The 17,291-nt window shown below is 41.7% G+C and overlaps 1 protein-coding gene across 3 annotated transcripts; it reads right to left on the reverse strand.

Moving 5' to 3' along the window:
* Positions 1 to 1,810: 1,810 nt before the first annotated feature.
* On the reverse strand, positions 1,811 to 15,846 carry trappc14 (trafficking protein particle complex subunit 14). Of its 3 annotated transcripts, none has more exons than XM_042431988.1 (15): positions 15,445 to 15,846; positions 13,694 to 13,829; positions 12,893 to 13,177; positions 11,158 to 11,495; positions 10,974 to 11,069; positions 10,150 to 10,279; positions 7,175 to 7,261; positions 6,372 to 6,492; positions 5,117 to 5,264; positions 4,876 to 4,958; positions 4,537 to 4,688; positions 3,378 to 3,514; positions 3,161 to 3,239; positions 2,075 to 2,189; positions 1,811 to 1,990 (listed from the first exon to the last, which is right to left on the reverse strand). In XM_042431988.1, exons 3-15 carry the CDS (start codon positions 13,083 to 13,085, stop codon positions 1,834 to 1,836), a joined length of 1,836 nt encoding a protein of 611 aa, XP_042287922.1. In that variant the 5' UTR covers positions 13,086 to 13,177; positions 13,694 to 13,829; positions 15,445 to 15,846; the 3' UTR covers positions 1,811 to 1,833. The 3 variants fall into 3 exon arrangements, with proteins under 3 accessions (XP_042287922.1, XP_042287923.1, XP_042287924.1); XM_042431989.1 differs by having other exon boundaries at positions 13,690 to 13,829; XM_042431990.1 differs by having other exon boundaries at positions 11,158 to 11,492; positions 12,893 to 13,829.
* Positions 15,847 to 17,291: the final 1,445 nt, after the last annotated feature.

A 17,291-nucleotide genomic window follows, 5' to 3' on the forward strand; every position in this document is an offset into this window, starting at 1 on the left:
TGAAAGCAGAGGACAGTTGGCAACTATGCTTGAAAAATTACTTCAATCACGTTACCAACCGTAAATCAATCTGCACTAACACACTGTTTAAAGCGTAACATGATGGTCACTGTGACCTGCAGTGTGAAGTGTCTATAAATGGATTTCTATGAAAATAAACTGAAACCAACAGCTGACAGGAAGTGAAGACAAACACACTACAGTTTGGTTTGGAACTCATGTAAAAATACACACGATTTGTAGTAAATGTGCTATCATATTATCTCCTTTCACTCATTTTGACATTTCACTAATCGGAACAATATTTTATTTAAATTTAGTTGCAATTTGCAAACAATAAACATTTTCCATCTGCATGTAAGTAGTGCTCACAAATCACATTTGTGTGAAACAGGTTTTGGTGTTTTTCTTTAAAGCAGCTATAATGTTATATTTCCTGTTACTCCTCAGTCTGATCTATGTGAGTAGTGTGTTGGTTGTGACTCGTAGTGATGAACCTACAATGACTGCAGCTCCTCTCGGCTTTACGGAGCTTTATAGTGAGTTTCAGCTCATTGTTTATCTGTCCGGCTGCAACTTTTACTGTTCTGGTTCACTCTCAGCGTCTCTCATAGCGTCGTTTTCAGAGAAAAAGCTGTAAAAAGCTGCTGTACACTACCTGCTCACAGTTAGCTGTAGACTAGCTGGTGAACATAGTGGAGCATTTAGCAGCTAAAGAGCCAGATATTTCCCTCAGGAGTTGGTAGACAATGTAAATGATTCAGACTCACAGAGCATAAATTCAAACTGCATTACATTTTGAGTGTGATTTAAATACATTTAATTCTTACATGCCGTATATTTAGTTTGTTGTGGTTTTCATTTCCTCAAAATCTGAAGGCACATCTTTCTGAGATGAAAATAAATAATACAGCAACAGGAAACTACTTTCTTAAAACAAGAGCGAGAGTCTACAGCCATGCTAGCCGCTCTGACGCTGTACATAGATACAGCAGGGAATGTCATCAGTTTGTATTTGGTTCATAAACCAAAGTATTAGACAAATTAAACATTTGACCAGATGAAGTTATTACAGTTAATCTTCTGAGGAACATGAATGTCTGAATCAAATTTTATGAAAATGCATGAAATAGTTGAGATTTTTCAGTCTGGACCAACAGGTTGCTGCTTGTGTGACTAAAAATACTTCAGAGTTCTGCAGAATTCAGAAACATGTTTGTTGTAAACGCTTCAGATTGTGAGATGAAGGAAACTTCAGTTTTTTTTTTCTGCCTGTGATCACTTGTTTTTATTACAGACACATTTCTGTTGATACTGACAGTGAACAGACTGATAATAACACTGGAATAAAAAGTGAACTCAACAAAGACAAACTTCCTCTTGATGTGTGATTATTTCCGCCATTTTCATGAATGTTCTCTTTGTTTAAAACAAACGCTTCCAGTAAAAATCACCCACCTCGAGTGTACTTTTAAATAATACAGAAACATGATAATACATTACATTACACAAGCGTGCACACTCGGTACAGTGTCTGTTTGTTCATCCAGTCAGTTAATCCACAAGATGAAAGCTTCTCGTCTTTCGTTTCACTGAAGCTTCAGATTCAGTTTCAGGGAAATTTAAAAGATGAAGAGAAGTTGAGGAAGGGATCATCTTCCTCTCCAGTGTGTAATCTACTCTGTAAATCCTCTCTCTCTCTCTCTCTCTCTCTCTCTGTAATCTTCTTATGATCCTGGAGTGTTTCACGTGTTATTAAAGTTCAAATTCATTTCCAGATTTTAAAAGAAGTGTTTTTCTTCTTTCACAGTTCTTTCATCTCTCCCTCGCTCCCTAGCAGACAGGATCCACCACCAGGACTTTACACTCTCTCTTGGCGATCTTGTCGAGCGACAGCAGCGTTTTGTCCTGCGGCGGCAGGTAGAGCGGCCGACCGACCGGAGAGCCGACGGGGGGAGTGATGGCGCGCCGCTCCATGGCACTGCCCGTCCTGTCAAACACAAAAAACGATCACATGAAACTTTATAACCGACGGCCGACACCGAAGTGACGCCTGACGCCGTTCGTGTCGTACCTCATGATGTGGGAGCGAGACGGCTGCTGGTGGGAGAAGGACTGAGATCGACCCAGACTGGCCTGGTGTCGGTCCAGCAGGTCTCGAACCGCCGGGCTGGACGGGCTGTTTTTACCTGAGTGGTGACAGAAGAACATTCGCTCAAACTCTTTATTGAAGCTACATGATCATCAAACTGAGTGAAACATTCAATCCTGAGCCTCCATGTTTATTATGACTGAAACATTTTGTAATTTTAGACACATTTATGATAGTTTGATATCTTTGGAAACTCAACTGGAAATGAAAATAAAGTTCTGTGAGTTTTAATAAAGTTTGGACACATACAAGCAGAGTTATTAGACGAATTATCAGCAGAGGTCTCCTCCTCTCCAGAAACAAACGTACACGCAGATTAAAATCGTTAAAATACTAATTAAAACTGTTTCACCTAAAAAAATCAATGTTTCTCCGACGATGTTTGGTGACCACCGGACTTCCTGGAGGGGCTGTTAGCCGAGCTGCTGCTAACGTTTGTCCAGTTTATTTCTCTGATAACTTAAGATCCAGACGTCCAATGACTAAAATCCTTCTTCTGGCTAAAAGATATAGTTAAAAACCACCTAAATTTATCATGAAAATGTGGCTTAAAACTGAATAAAAGTCAATTTATAACAGTTTGTGTGGAACAACCACAACGCCGATGTATTATCTTGTATGTGTGTAAGTTACTCTTTGGTAGACGCCATTGTAGCGGACAAACACAGCGCCGCCGTATGCATCTGGTGTGTGTTTACTCTTTGGTAGAGGAGGTATGACGCCATCGACAGGCGACCAAATGAAACGGTCTGTTACTTTGATTAAATTACAGATTTCTCTGGGTTTGAAACTTGTTGGAAACATTTGGGATAATGTAAGTACACAACTCAACAACATATATAACATAGGTCTAGTTGTTTTTAGACATTTTAATGTGGAATAATTACATATTATAGCTTTAAAACAATGTACAAGAGTAATAAAAACAGTGTTACTCATTTTCTACTCTACAGTATTTATTCTAAATTTGAAAAATAAAAAAACAAGCAAAATGATGTTTCCTCTTACGTGACAGCGGCCGGGCGTCAGGCGGAGGGTTAGAGACTGAAGCTGTGAACTGCAGCTTCAACTTCATGTGCTGACTCAGCTGGAGAGAGACGACGCAAACAAAAAAAAATGTCACTATTTCTGACACTTCTGCTTAATATATGCACATAAAACAACAACATATTTCCCAGAACTGGCTGGTAAAGCAGCACAAATTGTCTGAATGATGGTTCAGTACCTCGTACAGTCCTGGTTTGAGGATCTGGAAGGCCACGCTGAAGGACAGAGTGCTTCCTTTCCGACAGTGACCGAGGTTACTGAGAGGAGTGTGACAGACCACAGCTGCCAGCGCTGTGTCCTCGCCCTGACCACGACCTGAACACACACACACACTTAGATTTGTCTGCTGTGTTTGAGAACCAGTTGTAGTATTTCACATGCAGTTATTAGCTGTTACTGTTAATCAGCTACATTAAATCAACCAACACAACCTTTAGGAACGTTTAAGGACAGGTTCCCAGTGTTCCCAGTGTGTTAAACCAGCAGTCAGGTGTAATCATTCCTCCTGTTCATACTGGATATTAAAAGATCCTTCAAATGTGCTTTCAATGGAAGTGATGGAGGATAAAATCCACAGTGTGTCCACACAGTCATTTAAAAGTCTGTGTGAAGCTTCTATTCAGCTTCAGCAGTCTGAGTTAGTCATATCAAGTGGATATCTGACACATTTACAGTCTTTTTAGCATCAAATTCCCTCTTTGTGTTTCCTCGGACAGTGTTTCCCTGTTGAGCTGCAGGTGGAAGTATAGTGACAAAAAGAGGGACTTTGGCACTAAAAAGACTGTAACGTTGAAAGATATCTACTTGATTTGACTCATTTGGACGCTGAAGCTTCATATTAGCTTCAGATAAACTTTTAAATACATTTTTTGCACAGAAGGAGGACTGTGGATTTTGTCCTCCATCACTTCCATTGTAAGGTCATTATGAAGGGATCTTCTAATGGTCAGTATGAACAGGAGGAATGATTACAGCAAGAAAAACAGGTTTCATGTTCATTTGGACTCCTGACTGTTGGTTTAAGACTCACTTGAAAAACTGTGAACTCGTCCTTTAAATTCTGGAAACAAAGTTAATAACCACAAGTATTGGACTTCTTTCTACCTTTAACTGTAAAACCAGCTCTAAACTCTCTACCAGCTGTTTGAAGATGTGAGGACCAGGACTCTCATTGTCTAAAACTGTCTCCCTCCTTCTTTCTATCTCAACCCAACCGGTCAAGGCAGATGGCGTCCACCTAGAGTCCGGTTCTGCTTGAGGTTTCTTCCTGGGGGAGTTTTTCCTCACTGCTGCTCATGGAGGAATGTTGGGTTGACTTGACAGAAACACACACTGACCCTCTGGAGTCCAGACGAGCCGTACAGCCAGGAAGTCCTGCAGGTTGTTGAGCAGAACGTATTTCACCTTGAAGTGTTCCTTCACCCTGACGGTGCTCGGGCAGCTGGCCGTCATCACGAACCGCGGCCGGTCCAGACGGATACTGGGCAACCTGAGAGAGAGAGAGAGAGAGAGAGGACGGACAGCAGCTCGACTGTAAACAGACGGTCAGGATGAGTGTCCTGGTGAATATCAAGGAACAGTGAACTGTCCCTTCAAATATTGATGGCAAACAACAGGATTAACTGGTACTATCCGTGACATTTTTTGCATGTTTGGGGTTTCTGGGGTTTTCTTACCTGTAGTGAGTGTAGATACAGTTGGTGAAAGGCATCTTGGGAGTTGACCACTGCAGCACAGCGACCAGGGGAACCTCTAACCCCTGGAAATAAAGCAACACACATACTGACAACCAACGTACCCAAAACTATGAAAATATTAAGATCAACAACTGCTTCATTATCCAAAACATTAACTTGAAGGTTACATTAAGCTGATAACCATAAAAAAGGTCACATCCTGTAAGAAACGTGTACACACCTCGTTGGAGTCGTCCTGCGGCATGTCGTTAAGGTGCAGCTGGAACAGAAAGTCGTGCTCCTCCAAAGCGCTGAGCATGCTGGGAAGGCGGCAGGCCAGACTGTCCACTCTGCAGAAAGACGCCATGCCGACCTCACCTGACTGGTGGCTGGAGAGGAGACGCAGTGTGACCAGTGAGTTCTCCATCATGTGAAGACTCAGTTTTAAAGACTTCAAATAGTAAAAACCACAAATGCAGAAATATTGATTCACAACATAATATAATGTAACACTGCACACTGTTACATAACAGAATGTAACAGAAGGCAAGTAAATCTTAGTGTAACGCAGTATACTCTAACACAACATAACACAACACAACATAACGTGACATAATGTAACACAACACATAACGTAACGTAACATAACACTGTATTGCAAAACAACACAAAACAACGTAACATAACGTGACGTAACACAACACAATGTAACGCAAAACAACGTAACATAACACAACGTAACACAATGTAACACAACACAATGTAACGTAACACAATGTAACGTAACGCAAAATAACAACACAACGTAACATAATGTAACATAACGTAACGCAACACAATGTAACGCAACACAACACAACATAACGTAACATAACGTAACGCAACACAACATAACGTAACATAATGTAACGCAACACAATGTAACGCAACACAACACAACGTAACATAACGTAACGCAACACAACGTAACGTAACATAATGTAACGCAACACAACATAACGTAACATAACGTAAAGCAGCACAACGTAACGCAACATAACATAACGTAACGCAATGTGACGCAAAACAACGTAACGTAACACACCGTAACGTAACACAACGTGACGCAACCCATCGTTAACATGATGAAGTGACTGCAACAGAACACAGTGTAACAGAAGAAAACTCAACATAAACATGTAACAATGTAACATGACATAATGTTGCAGATCATGACGTCATGATAACACAATGTAACAGACATCGTATCATGACGTGATGTAACAACGTGGCGGATTCACAGCACATCAAAACAACAACGTGTAATGTGATGTAACTTCCTGTAGTGGGACATAACTTCAGTATAATGTAATCACAATCAAAAAACACAACATGACACCACCTACAGTAGCAACATGTTAATCTGATGTGTTTCATATCACACATAACATGATACGACTTGCCAAGTCAGATGTGACAGAACTCTACTTCACATGAACACACGTTTCTGTACGTACCACACGTTGTCCACCAGCAGCACGGAGCCGTCTGGCATCATGGGAAGGTAGGAGGCGTTGAGGTTTGGTAAAACGCGAACATCCCGAATACTCACTTCCTCCTGAGACGACTCATTCAGCACTGAGAGGAGGAAACAGATTCACGGTTTAGGACCTAGTTCATGTTGAGTCACTGAACGCTACAGTTTGAGACACAACTGTTAATTATTCTGTATTAATTCTATATTAAAGCTATATTTTAGTCTTAACGTGCAGTGAAATTAAACTCAGATGACTAGTAAGACAGCGCCTTCTGCTGCTATTCAATAGATGCAACTGATTAAAAACATTATAATCCACATGTAGCTTATGAACGAAGGTCTGAATAGTCACCTGAAAAAAGACAAGAAACACAGGGCAGGTTTCTTTAGATTCTGTACTAATGATATTTATATAATATCCAGTGATTATTTAATCTTGTAAACCCAAACTGTGACACAAGTGTAGATTTTCTCTCTTTCATCTGTTTCTTGAATTCATATAAACGTAGAGTCATCAGGGCCTCGTTTCCCAAAAACATCTGAAGGTTAAGATGATGAATCTTCTTAAGCTTAAAGGACGAGTTCACAATTTTTTCATGTGTGTCTTAAACCAACAGTCAGGAGCCCAAATGAACATTAAAACCTGTTTTTCTTGCTCTTAACTCTACAGTGTGAACGTGTCCTCCTCTTCTCCTCTACACATCTCACCATGAACCTGCTGGTCTGGTGTGAATCCCATAACAACTCTGACAGCATGAGAACGAACGCAGGATGATCTCCTACCTTTGAGGACAGCGAGGTGCCTCCCGGAGACCGTCATCTGCTTACAGCGGACGGTGGGAGGCGGCAGGACGGTCAGAGTGGTGCTCACTGTGGACGAACACATTCAGTACGATGATGTCAGTCTGCACTTATGTCCTGTTTTACAGTTTTATCATCTTATGATTGAAGAATACTTAGGAGATATTTGTTGTTTTTCCCTGTTCTTTGTTGTTTGTGGTTCAAACTAAATCCTGTGGGACATGTAGAAAAAAAGACTACTATGACAGGCTACCAAACTTTAATCCATAATAATCTCAAGAATTCAGAAATTCTTGTATTTTTTAAAAAGGTGCTACAGTGTATATATTATTATCCTTAAAGTAACCATTGCTAACAACTGTCTCTTTTATCATCTCCACATGGCATTTCACATAGTGTGCCACTTTGTTCAATTTGGCCTTTAAAGTACAAATAAGGAAAAATTTACTTTGCATTATTTTTCAAGGCTAGAAGTTCCCCAGTGCTTCCAATCCTTATGCTAAATTATGCTAAGCTAAGTTAAATATGTCCAAAACCTATCTCTGTTTTCAGGGCACAATTTATATCAAACTCTAAAGAATTTTTTTTTTTAGAGTGAGATTGATATCTGATGTCTGTATTGGGGTGTAATTAGCCTAGCTTAGCATAGGGCTAGAAACAGGGGAAAACTGCTAGTCTGGTTCTGTCTGTAGTGACAAAATATAGCTACCAGCACCTCTAAAGCACACTCAACACGTTGTATCTCATTGGTTTAATCCATACACAAAATATATTCAATGATATGTTACATGCCATAAATATATAAAGGCAAACAACGATGGACACAGTGACTGTGACAAATTCTCATTGTCATCACAGTGAGGCTGGCAGGTTTGATAACATCCTAACCGCTAACCCTGCTCAGGGACCGTGGATGTATTATAAGAGCTGGATACCGGACCAAAAATGGCGCCTATTCAGTCCAATAAGAGCTGCTTGCCTGGTGTATTCACCAAAAATGTTTCTAGCTTCCGGGTTTACTTGCAGGGGTATCCGTCCCACTGAATATGTGCAGTCATGTTTCTCCTGCTGGCCTCGCCCTTGAGTTCCCCCTCGGCCAACAGACAATCACTGATTGTGTCAGAACACAATCAGTGATTCAATCAGGGACTGAAAAATGAAGCCAAAAACTGCAGTTCCTTGAACGACCACTTGAGGCTCCAAAAGCAAGTCAATCCCCATAGACCCCCATGTTAAAATGCCCAACTTTACAGCAGAAATAAACATGTTTACAGCCTGGTACAAACAACGGTTTTGGTCTCTGTAGATAATTTCCTCTTTCATGACAACTGTACGGGGGGGGAATGTTTTTATAACTCACCTGTTTAAGTTTTATTAAGCCGTAAAGTTCTGCATAATGAAGGACATGGCTGCTTTGAGTGACAGGTCCGCCAGCTGCTAGGTGGCTTGTTTCAGCCGTTCGGCCCGCCTCTTTGCCCATTTTTGATTGGCTGGGAGTTAGGCAGCGTCACGCACTGCCAAGATGGCGACGGCCGGAGCGGCTCACTTTGAGCTTCAGAAACCAACGAGTGTCGTCACGGTAACTACGTCCATTTATGAGACGAGTCGTACAAGTCATGAACTGATTTTCTTTACAAGAGTCATGATGTCTTCATCTGAATGATACTGAATCAACTCAAATAAAATATTGCATTCATCATCATCATCATCATCATCATCATCACCGTCCTGGCTGCCAGTTTCCTGATGTGCTGATGTCAGCAGCAGTAAACAGCTGCAGCTCTCTGTCCAGTAAACATCATATTCTCTCCTCTAATATCTCTGTGACGGTCACATGACGCCTCTCATATCAGTCACGGAGCGTTTTGCTTTACAAAGACTTTTTTTTCTTCTTTAAATTTCTGTCACAGTGCAGCAGCTGCTCTGATGGATTCATGTTGTCTGATAGTTTCAGCTCCTCTAATACGACGACAGCAGAAACCTCTGATTCTTCTTTTACTCTTCGGGAACATTTTTATAGAACTGCAACGATTATTAAATCATCAGACAGTTAATCAGAAACTATTATTACTGATGAAAATTATCAGCGGATTCATCAATAATGAAAATAATCAACAGCTGCAGTCCTACCGGTCGCCTAGTTGGCGTCGATGATGAAATCTGAGGAACGTTCAGCTTTGTGAGTTCAGAGTTTGTTTGAACAAAAGTCAGTTTTAGGATAAAAGTGTTCTTGCATGAGGCTCATTGATTGTTTTCCTGTGTAGAAATTCTTTAACATTGATAACAAGTATCGATGCCGTTTGTACAAAGCAAAGTTCAGCAGCGTTTAATCTTTTAAGGCGTGTAATGAACAGTGTTTTATTGAACCTGCTGTTTGCTTTGGTTGCTTCAGTCTGATAAAAATAAAAACCGTCCTGATCATCAACTTCAAGCCGCTGCTGCAGGACGCTCAACACTTCAGACTCTATTTTACTTCTGTGGCCAATGAAAGACTGAATCTCTTCATATAATACAGAAACTTACACTTTATTCAGCTCTGTGTATCTGGCATCTTCCACCTTTTCATGCACAGGATGGTGTTTCTGTTTTTGGATGTTTATTAGATTTTATTTTAAATATTATATTTTTATTCATCATCAAATACACTTAATTCATTTATAAGTCTTAAACTACTGACTGTTGCTTCTCACTGACGTCAGACCAGTTTTCCTTGAGGATAATAATAAAGTTAAAGTTGAATATTAATGAGGTTTAATTGCTACTCTGCTGATTGTTATTACTCCTTTCTGTGTGTGTTCAGTTTGAGGAACAAACTCTCTTGTATTGACATAGTTTTAATTTCAGTGCCTCCAAGTGCCATGTGTCTACATCTGGAGCTACCAGTAACACCTGTTATCTAATAGCATGTGTGTGTGTGTGTGTGTGTGTGTGTGTGTGTTTGTGTGTGTTTGTGGTACCTTGAGCCTTGAAGGTATTCAGGTCGTGTCTGAAAGTGTGTGTCGGCTCTCGTTGCTGCAGGACACTCAGGTAGCCGAGCTCCTGCACCTCCACTTTCTCCGCCTCCCTCTTCCACACCGTGACCATCACCTGAACACACACACACACACACACACACACACACACACACACACACACACACGAGATAAGATGATTAGTGTTTACAGGTGAACTCTGCAGGGAATCAATCTTCAATTGTTTGGAAAAAGGGAATCAACCCTCTGATCAATTATTTAATCACCTACATCCAGTGGTGGAAAGTTACTACGTACATTTACTCAAGTACTGTACTGAAGTCCGATCTTGAGTTATTTCTGCGACCATAATAAGAGAAAAATAGACTCTTTTTCTAATTATGTTAATATTGATACTTCAGTTGTGATACGACGCACAAAAGCAGCGAAGACCCCGTCATGTCTGGGTGTGTGAGATGTCATAATAACGACGCTGTTTTGCACTGTGCTTCAATTGCAAACAATCCTCTCGCTTGTCAGTTAAATACCAGCGAGATGCTGATTGATTTGATATTTTCTTCAGTGTTTCAGGCAGACATTAAGGTTTCTGTAGACAACCTTTCTGGCCGCCATGATTCATATTGTACATGATGATGATGATGATCAACCCTTTTATGGTCGTCTCAAGATCCGTTTTCTGGAGTCTTTAAACAGCTTTCATCAAACAAACCAAATCTCTAAGGGAGAGTCGCCTTGGACCTCGATGTGAAACCGGCCTAAAGTTATAGATCCAAAAGAAGACAGACAGACAGTCAGATGTTCCTCCTGACCTTGACTTTTAGGGTGCTGACGGGGAGTTTGTCCAGAGACACCGTGAGAGGGAAGATCACTTCATCCGTCAACACCACCGGCTCGTCCAGAGGAGACTGACATGGAGAAAGACAGCAGATATGGAGAAATTTAACCATTAAAAATATAAACAACTATCTTTTTTATTCAAAAACGCTGCTGTACCTGAACAGGTGCCCTGCGGAACTCCCTTGCCGCCGTCCCAGATGAGTTGTGTATGAGCAGCGGCTTGCAGTCCCTGAAGCTCCGACACCGGGAGTCCACTCTGCTGCCGAGTGCCGCGATGGCCGCCTCCGCTGCCGCGATGTAGTCCTCCTCGCCTTCCTCGTTGGCTTCGTCCCCGCTGCTCTGGTAGTCATGGTGATGCTGGTTGCCTCGGTGACGGCTGCTCTCGCCTGGACTCACGCTGGCCACGGCGCACAGAGAGCCGGCCAACTCCCTCCACGCCCGGCTACTGGCCGACTCCGTCCCAAAGCCTGCTGCGATGCCGTCACTGCCCCCTGCTGGAAGGGACGTGATGATAAACGTGTTCCAAAATCCTAAAGCTTGAATTATTTCTCTGGTGTTTTAATCCTGGTTTGGTTTAATAGTCCCTGGAGTTTTGGCTCTGTTTTGGTCTAATAGTGCCAGGTGTTTTAGACCCTCCAGTTTTCCCTGGTGTTTTAGCTCTGGTTTGGTCTAATAGTACCTGGTGTTTTTTGACCTGGTTTGGTCCAGTATTATCTGGTGTTTTAGACCCAGTTTGGTTCAGTTTTTCCTGGTGTATTAACCCTGGTTTGGTCCAGTATTCTCTGGTGTATTAACCCTGGTTTGGTCCAGTATTCTCTGGTGTATTAACCCTGGTTTGGTCCAGTATTCTCTGGTGTTTTAGCCCTGGTTTGGTCCAGTATTCTCTGGTGTTTTAGACCCAGTTTGGTTCAGTTTTTCCTGGTGTTTTAACCCTGTTTTGGTCCAGTATTCTCTGATGTATTAACCCTGGTTTGGTCCAGTATTCTCTGGTGTATTAACCCTGGTTTGGTCCAGTATTCTCTGGTGTTTTAGCCCTGGTTTGGTCCAGTATTCTCTGGTGTTTTAGCCCTGGTTTGGTCCAGTATTCTCTGGTGTTTTAGCCCTGGTTTGGTCCAGTATTCTCTGGTGTATTAACCCTGGTTTGGTCCAGTATTCTCTGGTGTTTTAGCCCTGGTTTGGTCCAGTATTCTCTCCAGTTTGAATGTTGATTTTCGAGTCACTGACACCTCAGTAAATAAATTCTCTAAAACACTGTTAATACTTGTTTCCAGGTCTCACACTGAAATGAAACATCTGTTCCGTCTCTTGCTTCCTCAACCTGAATCCTTCTGCACAAATACATCAAACTGCAAGAAAATATAACTTACTGCTGCAGGAGTCAGTCTTATCTGGTAACACCTGCATTTTTTTATTATTATAATAAATGTATTATTTAAGGATTTCAGCCTGCTGCTCAGGATGTGATTATTTGTCTGATTGTATAATAATAATTTGAAGTATATTCCTGATCTTGTATTTTGTGTTGTATTATCTTTGTTTTTAAGATAAATATAAATTAGTGTGGAACTTCATAAATCATCTGGTGTATTAGAGGTTTATTCATAGTGTCAAGGTAAATATTGGGTTTTTTGTTTCTGCCCTCTGGTGCTACAGTTGTACATGAATTCTGTCTCCAGTCTGGCAGCCTGAACACAAACATGCAGTATAAGGAAGGAGCTGTACATGACCCACCCTCCACTGATTATGATGCCCCTCCATGTTAAAAATGTCCGCGTGTATAAAAAATAATACAATAATCACAATCTATATGAATAATGGATGTTTCTGCCCTCCTCCCTTCCATCCGTCGCCGGTCGGATGGGGGGCATCCTCCCGGCTCCCCCTCGCTTACCGGGGCCGTGCTCGGTCGGCGTCGCCCCCGCGTCCTTGCAGCGCAGCACCAGGAGGAAGCGGACGGTCTCCCCCAGGTAGAGGTGGCTCCGGCGGGGCAGAGTGCGGTAGCGGGCCGGGTCCGACAGATCCGTGATGGGCACCGCCGGGAAATACATGAAATACTCGCACTGCGACTCCATCATCTGCACCATGACGACGACCGGAGGAGGCTGCGCGAGCAGGAGCAGGAGCAGCGTCCACACACACACAGGCACCAACCATCAACACACACTTCCTGTTCTCACTGTCGAAGTAAAAGCAAGGGGCATTGTCTGAGTTACACAGACGTGGAGAAATAACACCAGTGCGCCTCTCAGTGGCCATGCGACGGTAGTACACACAGGTAGACCTACATCAGCTGCTTCTATCTGTGTTTTAACAATCAGCATCACACCTCCAACAACAGGAACATCACTGAGTTACACTGGGACCCAGTTTGGGTCCATATATCACCAGTAAGACTGGCTTCATGTTGTTTTGACCCAGTTTTAGTGTTATTTGTTATCTTACTGTTGTGTTATTCTCTTCACTGGTGTCATTATTTGGTCTAATATGGTTACAAACTCCTGTAACATAAATAAAATAAAGCCTTAAAGAACATTTACAACACTAAAACCTGCCTGAATGACACAAATCTATAACTTGATAACACATAGATGAAGCCGGCAACGTTACAGTTTTCTGAATATGTATCCTCATTTAAGTGATCAGTTAACATTATATGGGTCAGATGAACAGTTAATTGTGCGACATTACCCACAGGAACGTGTATCTGATTTGTTTGAGAATCATCTTATCAGGGACATCGTGGCACCAGCAGCTGTAGCAGTGACAGGTGGCCAGAGGCAGGTGGCGCTACAGACAGGCTCTCAGGTCAGCTCCCACTGGTTTATGAGCTGGTTCAAATATAAACCATACAGGATGTTTTTATGATACCGTCTGTTACACAGCTGAGTGTGTTTCATCTGTTGGTTTAAACACACACTGCCTGTTTCCCTGTTAGGTATTTAGATTTACTGTTTTATGTATAATTTTAACATTAAGTTTATTCTCATATTACACTACTAATATAAAATGTAAGCTTTTAAAATAAAAGATAATCCCGTTAAAGTTCTGTTTCAAAGTATACAAACTAATTAAAAAGGCAATTTCATGTACTGTACACAGCATTTTACAGGTAACATAAATGTGCTTTAACTTAAAAAACCACCAACCCTCCAAAATATTTATTATTGCTAAAACCACAAACATACAGACAGGTGACAAGTTAAAGGAAAAAAACCAACATTAAGTGTGTTAGTGTGGTGTTGGACCTCCACGTACTGCCAGAACAGCTTCAGAGCTCTTTGTTATTGATCTTCTGGAGGGATGAACATCATTGTTCATAAAGATCTTCCCTCATGTGGTGTTGTGATGATGATGATGATGATGATGAAGAGCGCTGTCTAACACGTCAGCTGAAGGTCATCACATATGATTCACATCATTTAATACTCATCAAACTCATTCATTGTCATCCTGGAAGAGTCTGTGCGATATGACGATATGTATCGTTTGACGATAGAAAAACGTTTATCGGTTCATTTTATGTTATATCGTTTATATCGTGGTGTCGCAAATCACAAACTTCACGGCAAAATCTTTCGTCATTTGACGACGCTTTGCGGCAAAGGACGAAGGCAGGACGACCTAAACAAACATGGAGGAGTCCAACGAGGAGCTCGTACCTAAGACTTCTGTCGTATGGACGTGGTTCGGGTATGAAAAGTCTGACACAGACCAGAAAACTACCGGTCCCCTCGTCAAACTCAAACACCACCAACCTCTTTTACCAAGTGAAAAGTGTGAGTTGAAAATTTGCACAAAGCTTCTAAATAAAAGGAGAAAATAATCAAATATGAGTAAATAGCTTTTATTTGTCGAGTATATAATTCAAAATGTAATAAGAAATAGGCCTTTCCATGTGGTCATTTTATATAAAATATTTATTCATTGAATTTACAGAAAATGTGTTATATCGTGGTCATATCGCCCAGCCCTCAAGCTGATCACTCACAACTACTTTGTATTGATTAGCAGTGATCCTTCCCTCTAAGGGGACAAGTGGACCCAAACCATGCCAGCATAACAGAGCCCCCCAGACCCCCTCACTGTAGGGGTCCAGCATTCAGACCTGGACCAGACCCCCTCACTGTAGGGGTCCAGCATTCAGACCTGGACCAGACCCCCCTCACTGTAGGGGTCCAGCATTCAGACCTGGACCAGGTTTTCCTTTAATTTGTCACCCGTCTGTAGTTTTAAACAAACAAACACAACAACTAATAACGAGTTTCTGTGTATTAGAGAGAAAGCAGAGTATCAACAATTACTCATGACTGCAGTTTAATTTTATGACTGTTGCAAACACACACACACACACACACACACACACACACACACACACACACACACACACACACACACACACACACACATCAATAAATACCTGCAGGTATTAAAGTCCGTTCCTACCTTTAAACCGTCTTCTTCCTGGTGGCAAAGTCCTCGATCACAGCGGTAAAGTCCAGGACTCTGACAACATCACTTTCCAATGACATGTTATGTCAAACATGATTCCGTTTTAATTTAACTTGTTTTGGTCGTTAGCATGCTAACCTCAGCTAGCCTCTTTCAAACTTCCCGCTCCGGCGTCAAACGCCGACAAACCGCTGGGACGGTTAAAAGCTGTGAATAACAGTTAGTTAGTGCCGCGAACTGAAGCTCAGAGGGTTCAACGAGCTTCTTAGAAACAGAAAGAGATGACAAAAAAGATTAAAAAAGTGTGAAACTAAACATGTAAAAGCGACAAATGGAAGCGCATCAAGCAACAACAACAAACACCGCACTTCCGGTTTCCGTTTCAGAGCACAGATACTAAACACAGGGACAGATGTCTCACTCTGCTCCGAATCCAGACACCACAAACAAGGCAGGTAGATGATATCCTTAAACGTTACAGTCTCTCTTTTTGTTACTATACTTCCACCGCAGCTCAGTAATAATAATAATAATGACAAAATTAACTTTATTTGTATGGCATCTTTCATACAAAAAAATGCAGCTCAAAGTGCTTCACAACAAAAGAAGTTCGATGCACCGAGTGCTTCACATTGAGAAAGACATAAAAGGCATAAAATGAACATAAAAACATGTAAATGTACATAAGAGGGGAAATAAAACATTTTGATAAAATTGAGATAAAATCAAGTGAAAATAGAATATATAATAAAATATAATAAAATAAAAACAAAGTTAAGACATAGAATACATAGAATGTATAAAATACATTCTACAAAATACAAGTAAAATTTTAAAAGTGCAGTAGTGCATAGGTGCATAGCGGACCGAGACAGAAGCTAATTAAAGGCTAAGGTGAAGAAATAAGTTTTTAGCTTTCTTTTAAAAACAGGGAAACACTGTCTGAGGAAACACAAAGAGGTGATTTGATGCTAAAAAGACTGTAAATGTGTCAGATATCCACTTGATATGACTAACTCAGACTGCTGAAGCTGAATAGAAGCTTCACACAGACTTTTCAATGACTGTGTGGACACACTGTGGATTTTGGCCTCCATCACTTCCATTGAAAGCACATTTGAACGATCTTTTAATATCCAGTATGAACAGGAGGAATGATTGGACAACACCAGCATCATCAAATTCAAAGATGACGCTACAGTCATTGGACTGATGACTGATGGGCTGGAGACGGCGAACAGAAGAGAGGTGGCAGACCCGATCTTGATCCAAGGAGGAAGAGGGAGCAGCATACACCACCATACATAGGTAGGACAGAGGTAGAGAGGGTGAAAACCTTTAAATTCCTTGGCACCCACATCAGCAAGGATCTCACCTGGTCTCACAACACACAACGAATCCCAACAGTGACTGTGCTTTCTAAGAAGACTGAGGTCGAGAGTCTCCTTACCAGCTCCGTCACAGTCTGGTATGGAAACTGCACTGCCCAGGACAGGAAGGCTCTCCAGCGTGTGATCAAACAACTGCACAGTCCACCTCAGGAGCAGCTCCTCCCGTCACTTCAGGACATTTACAACACCAGGGTCATCAGGAGGGAAACATCATCATCAGGGACAGTTCACACCCTCAACACAGCCTCCTCACACTCCCGCCATCAGCAGACAGACGCTGCAGGAGTGTGAAGTCCAGAACAACCAGACCGGCGAACAGCTTCTATCCATCAGGCCATCAGGTTTGTGAATAACTTCCTCACACACTGCTGCCCTCCTCACTCTGACTGGTTGAACACTACAAACACTGATACATGCTGACTGCTGCTGTCACTTCACTGTCATCTAACC

This window comes from Thunnus maccoyii, chromosome 13 (genome assembly GCF_910596095.1).
Source record: "Thunnus maccoyii chromosome 13, fThuMac1.1, whole genome shotgun sequence".
NCBI lineage: Eukaryota > Metazoa > Chordata > Actinopteri > Scombriformes > Scombridae > Thunnus > Thunnus maccoyii.

Bases quoted from the DNA above. Each gene is read 5' to 3' on its own strand.
- trappc14 (XM_042431988.1), bottom strand. From the start codon at position 13,085: ATGGTGCAGATGATGGAGTCGCAGTGCGAGTATTTCATGTATTTCCCG. The intron at 11,496-12,892 runs GTAAGCGAGGGG...CGTCCCTTCCAG, and splicing joins GCCGACCGAGCACGGCCCCG to CAGGGGGCAGTGACGGCATC. The intron at 4,689-4,875 runs GTAAGAAAACCC...TCTCTCTCTCAG, and splicing joins TGTATCTACACTCACTACAG to GTTGCCCAGTATCCGTCTGG.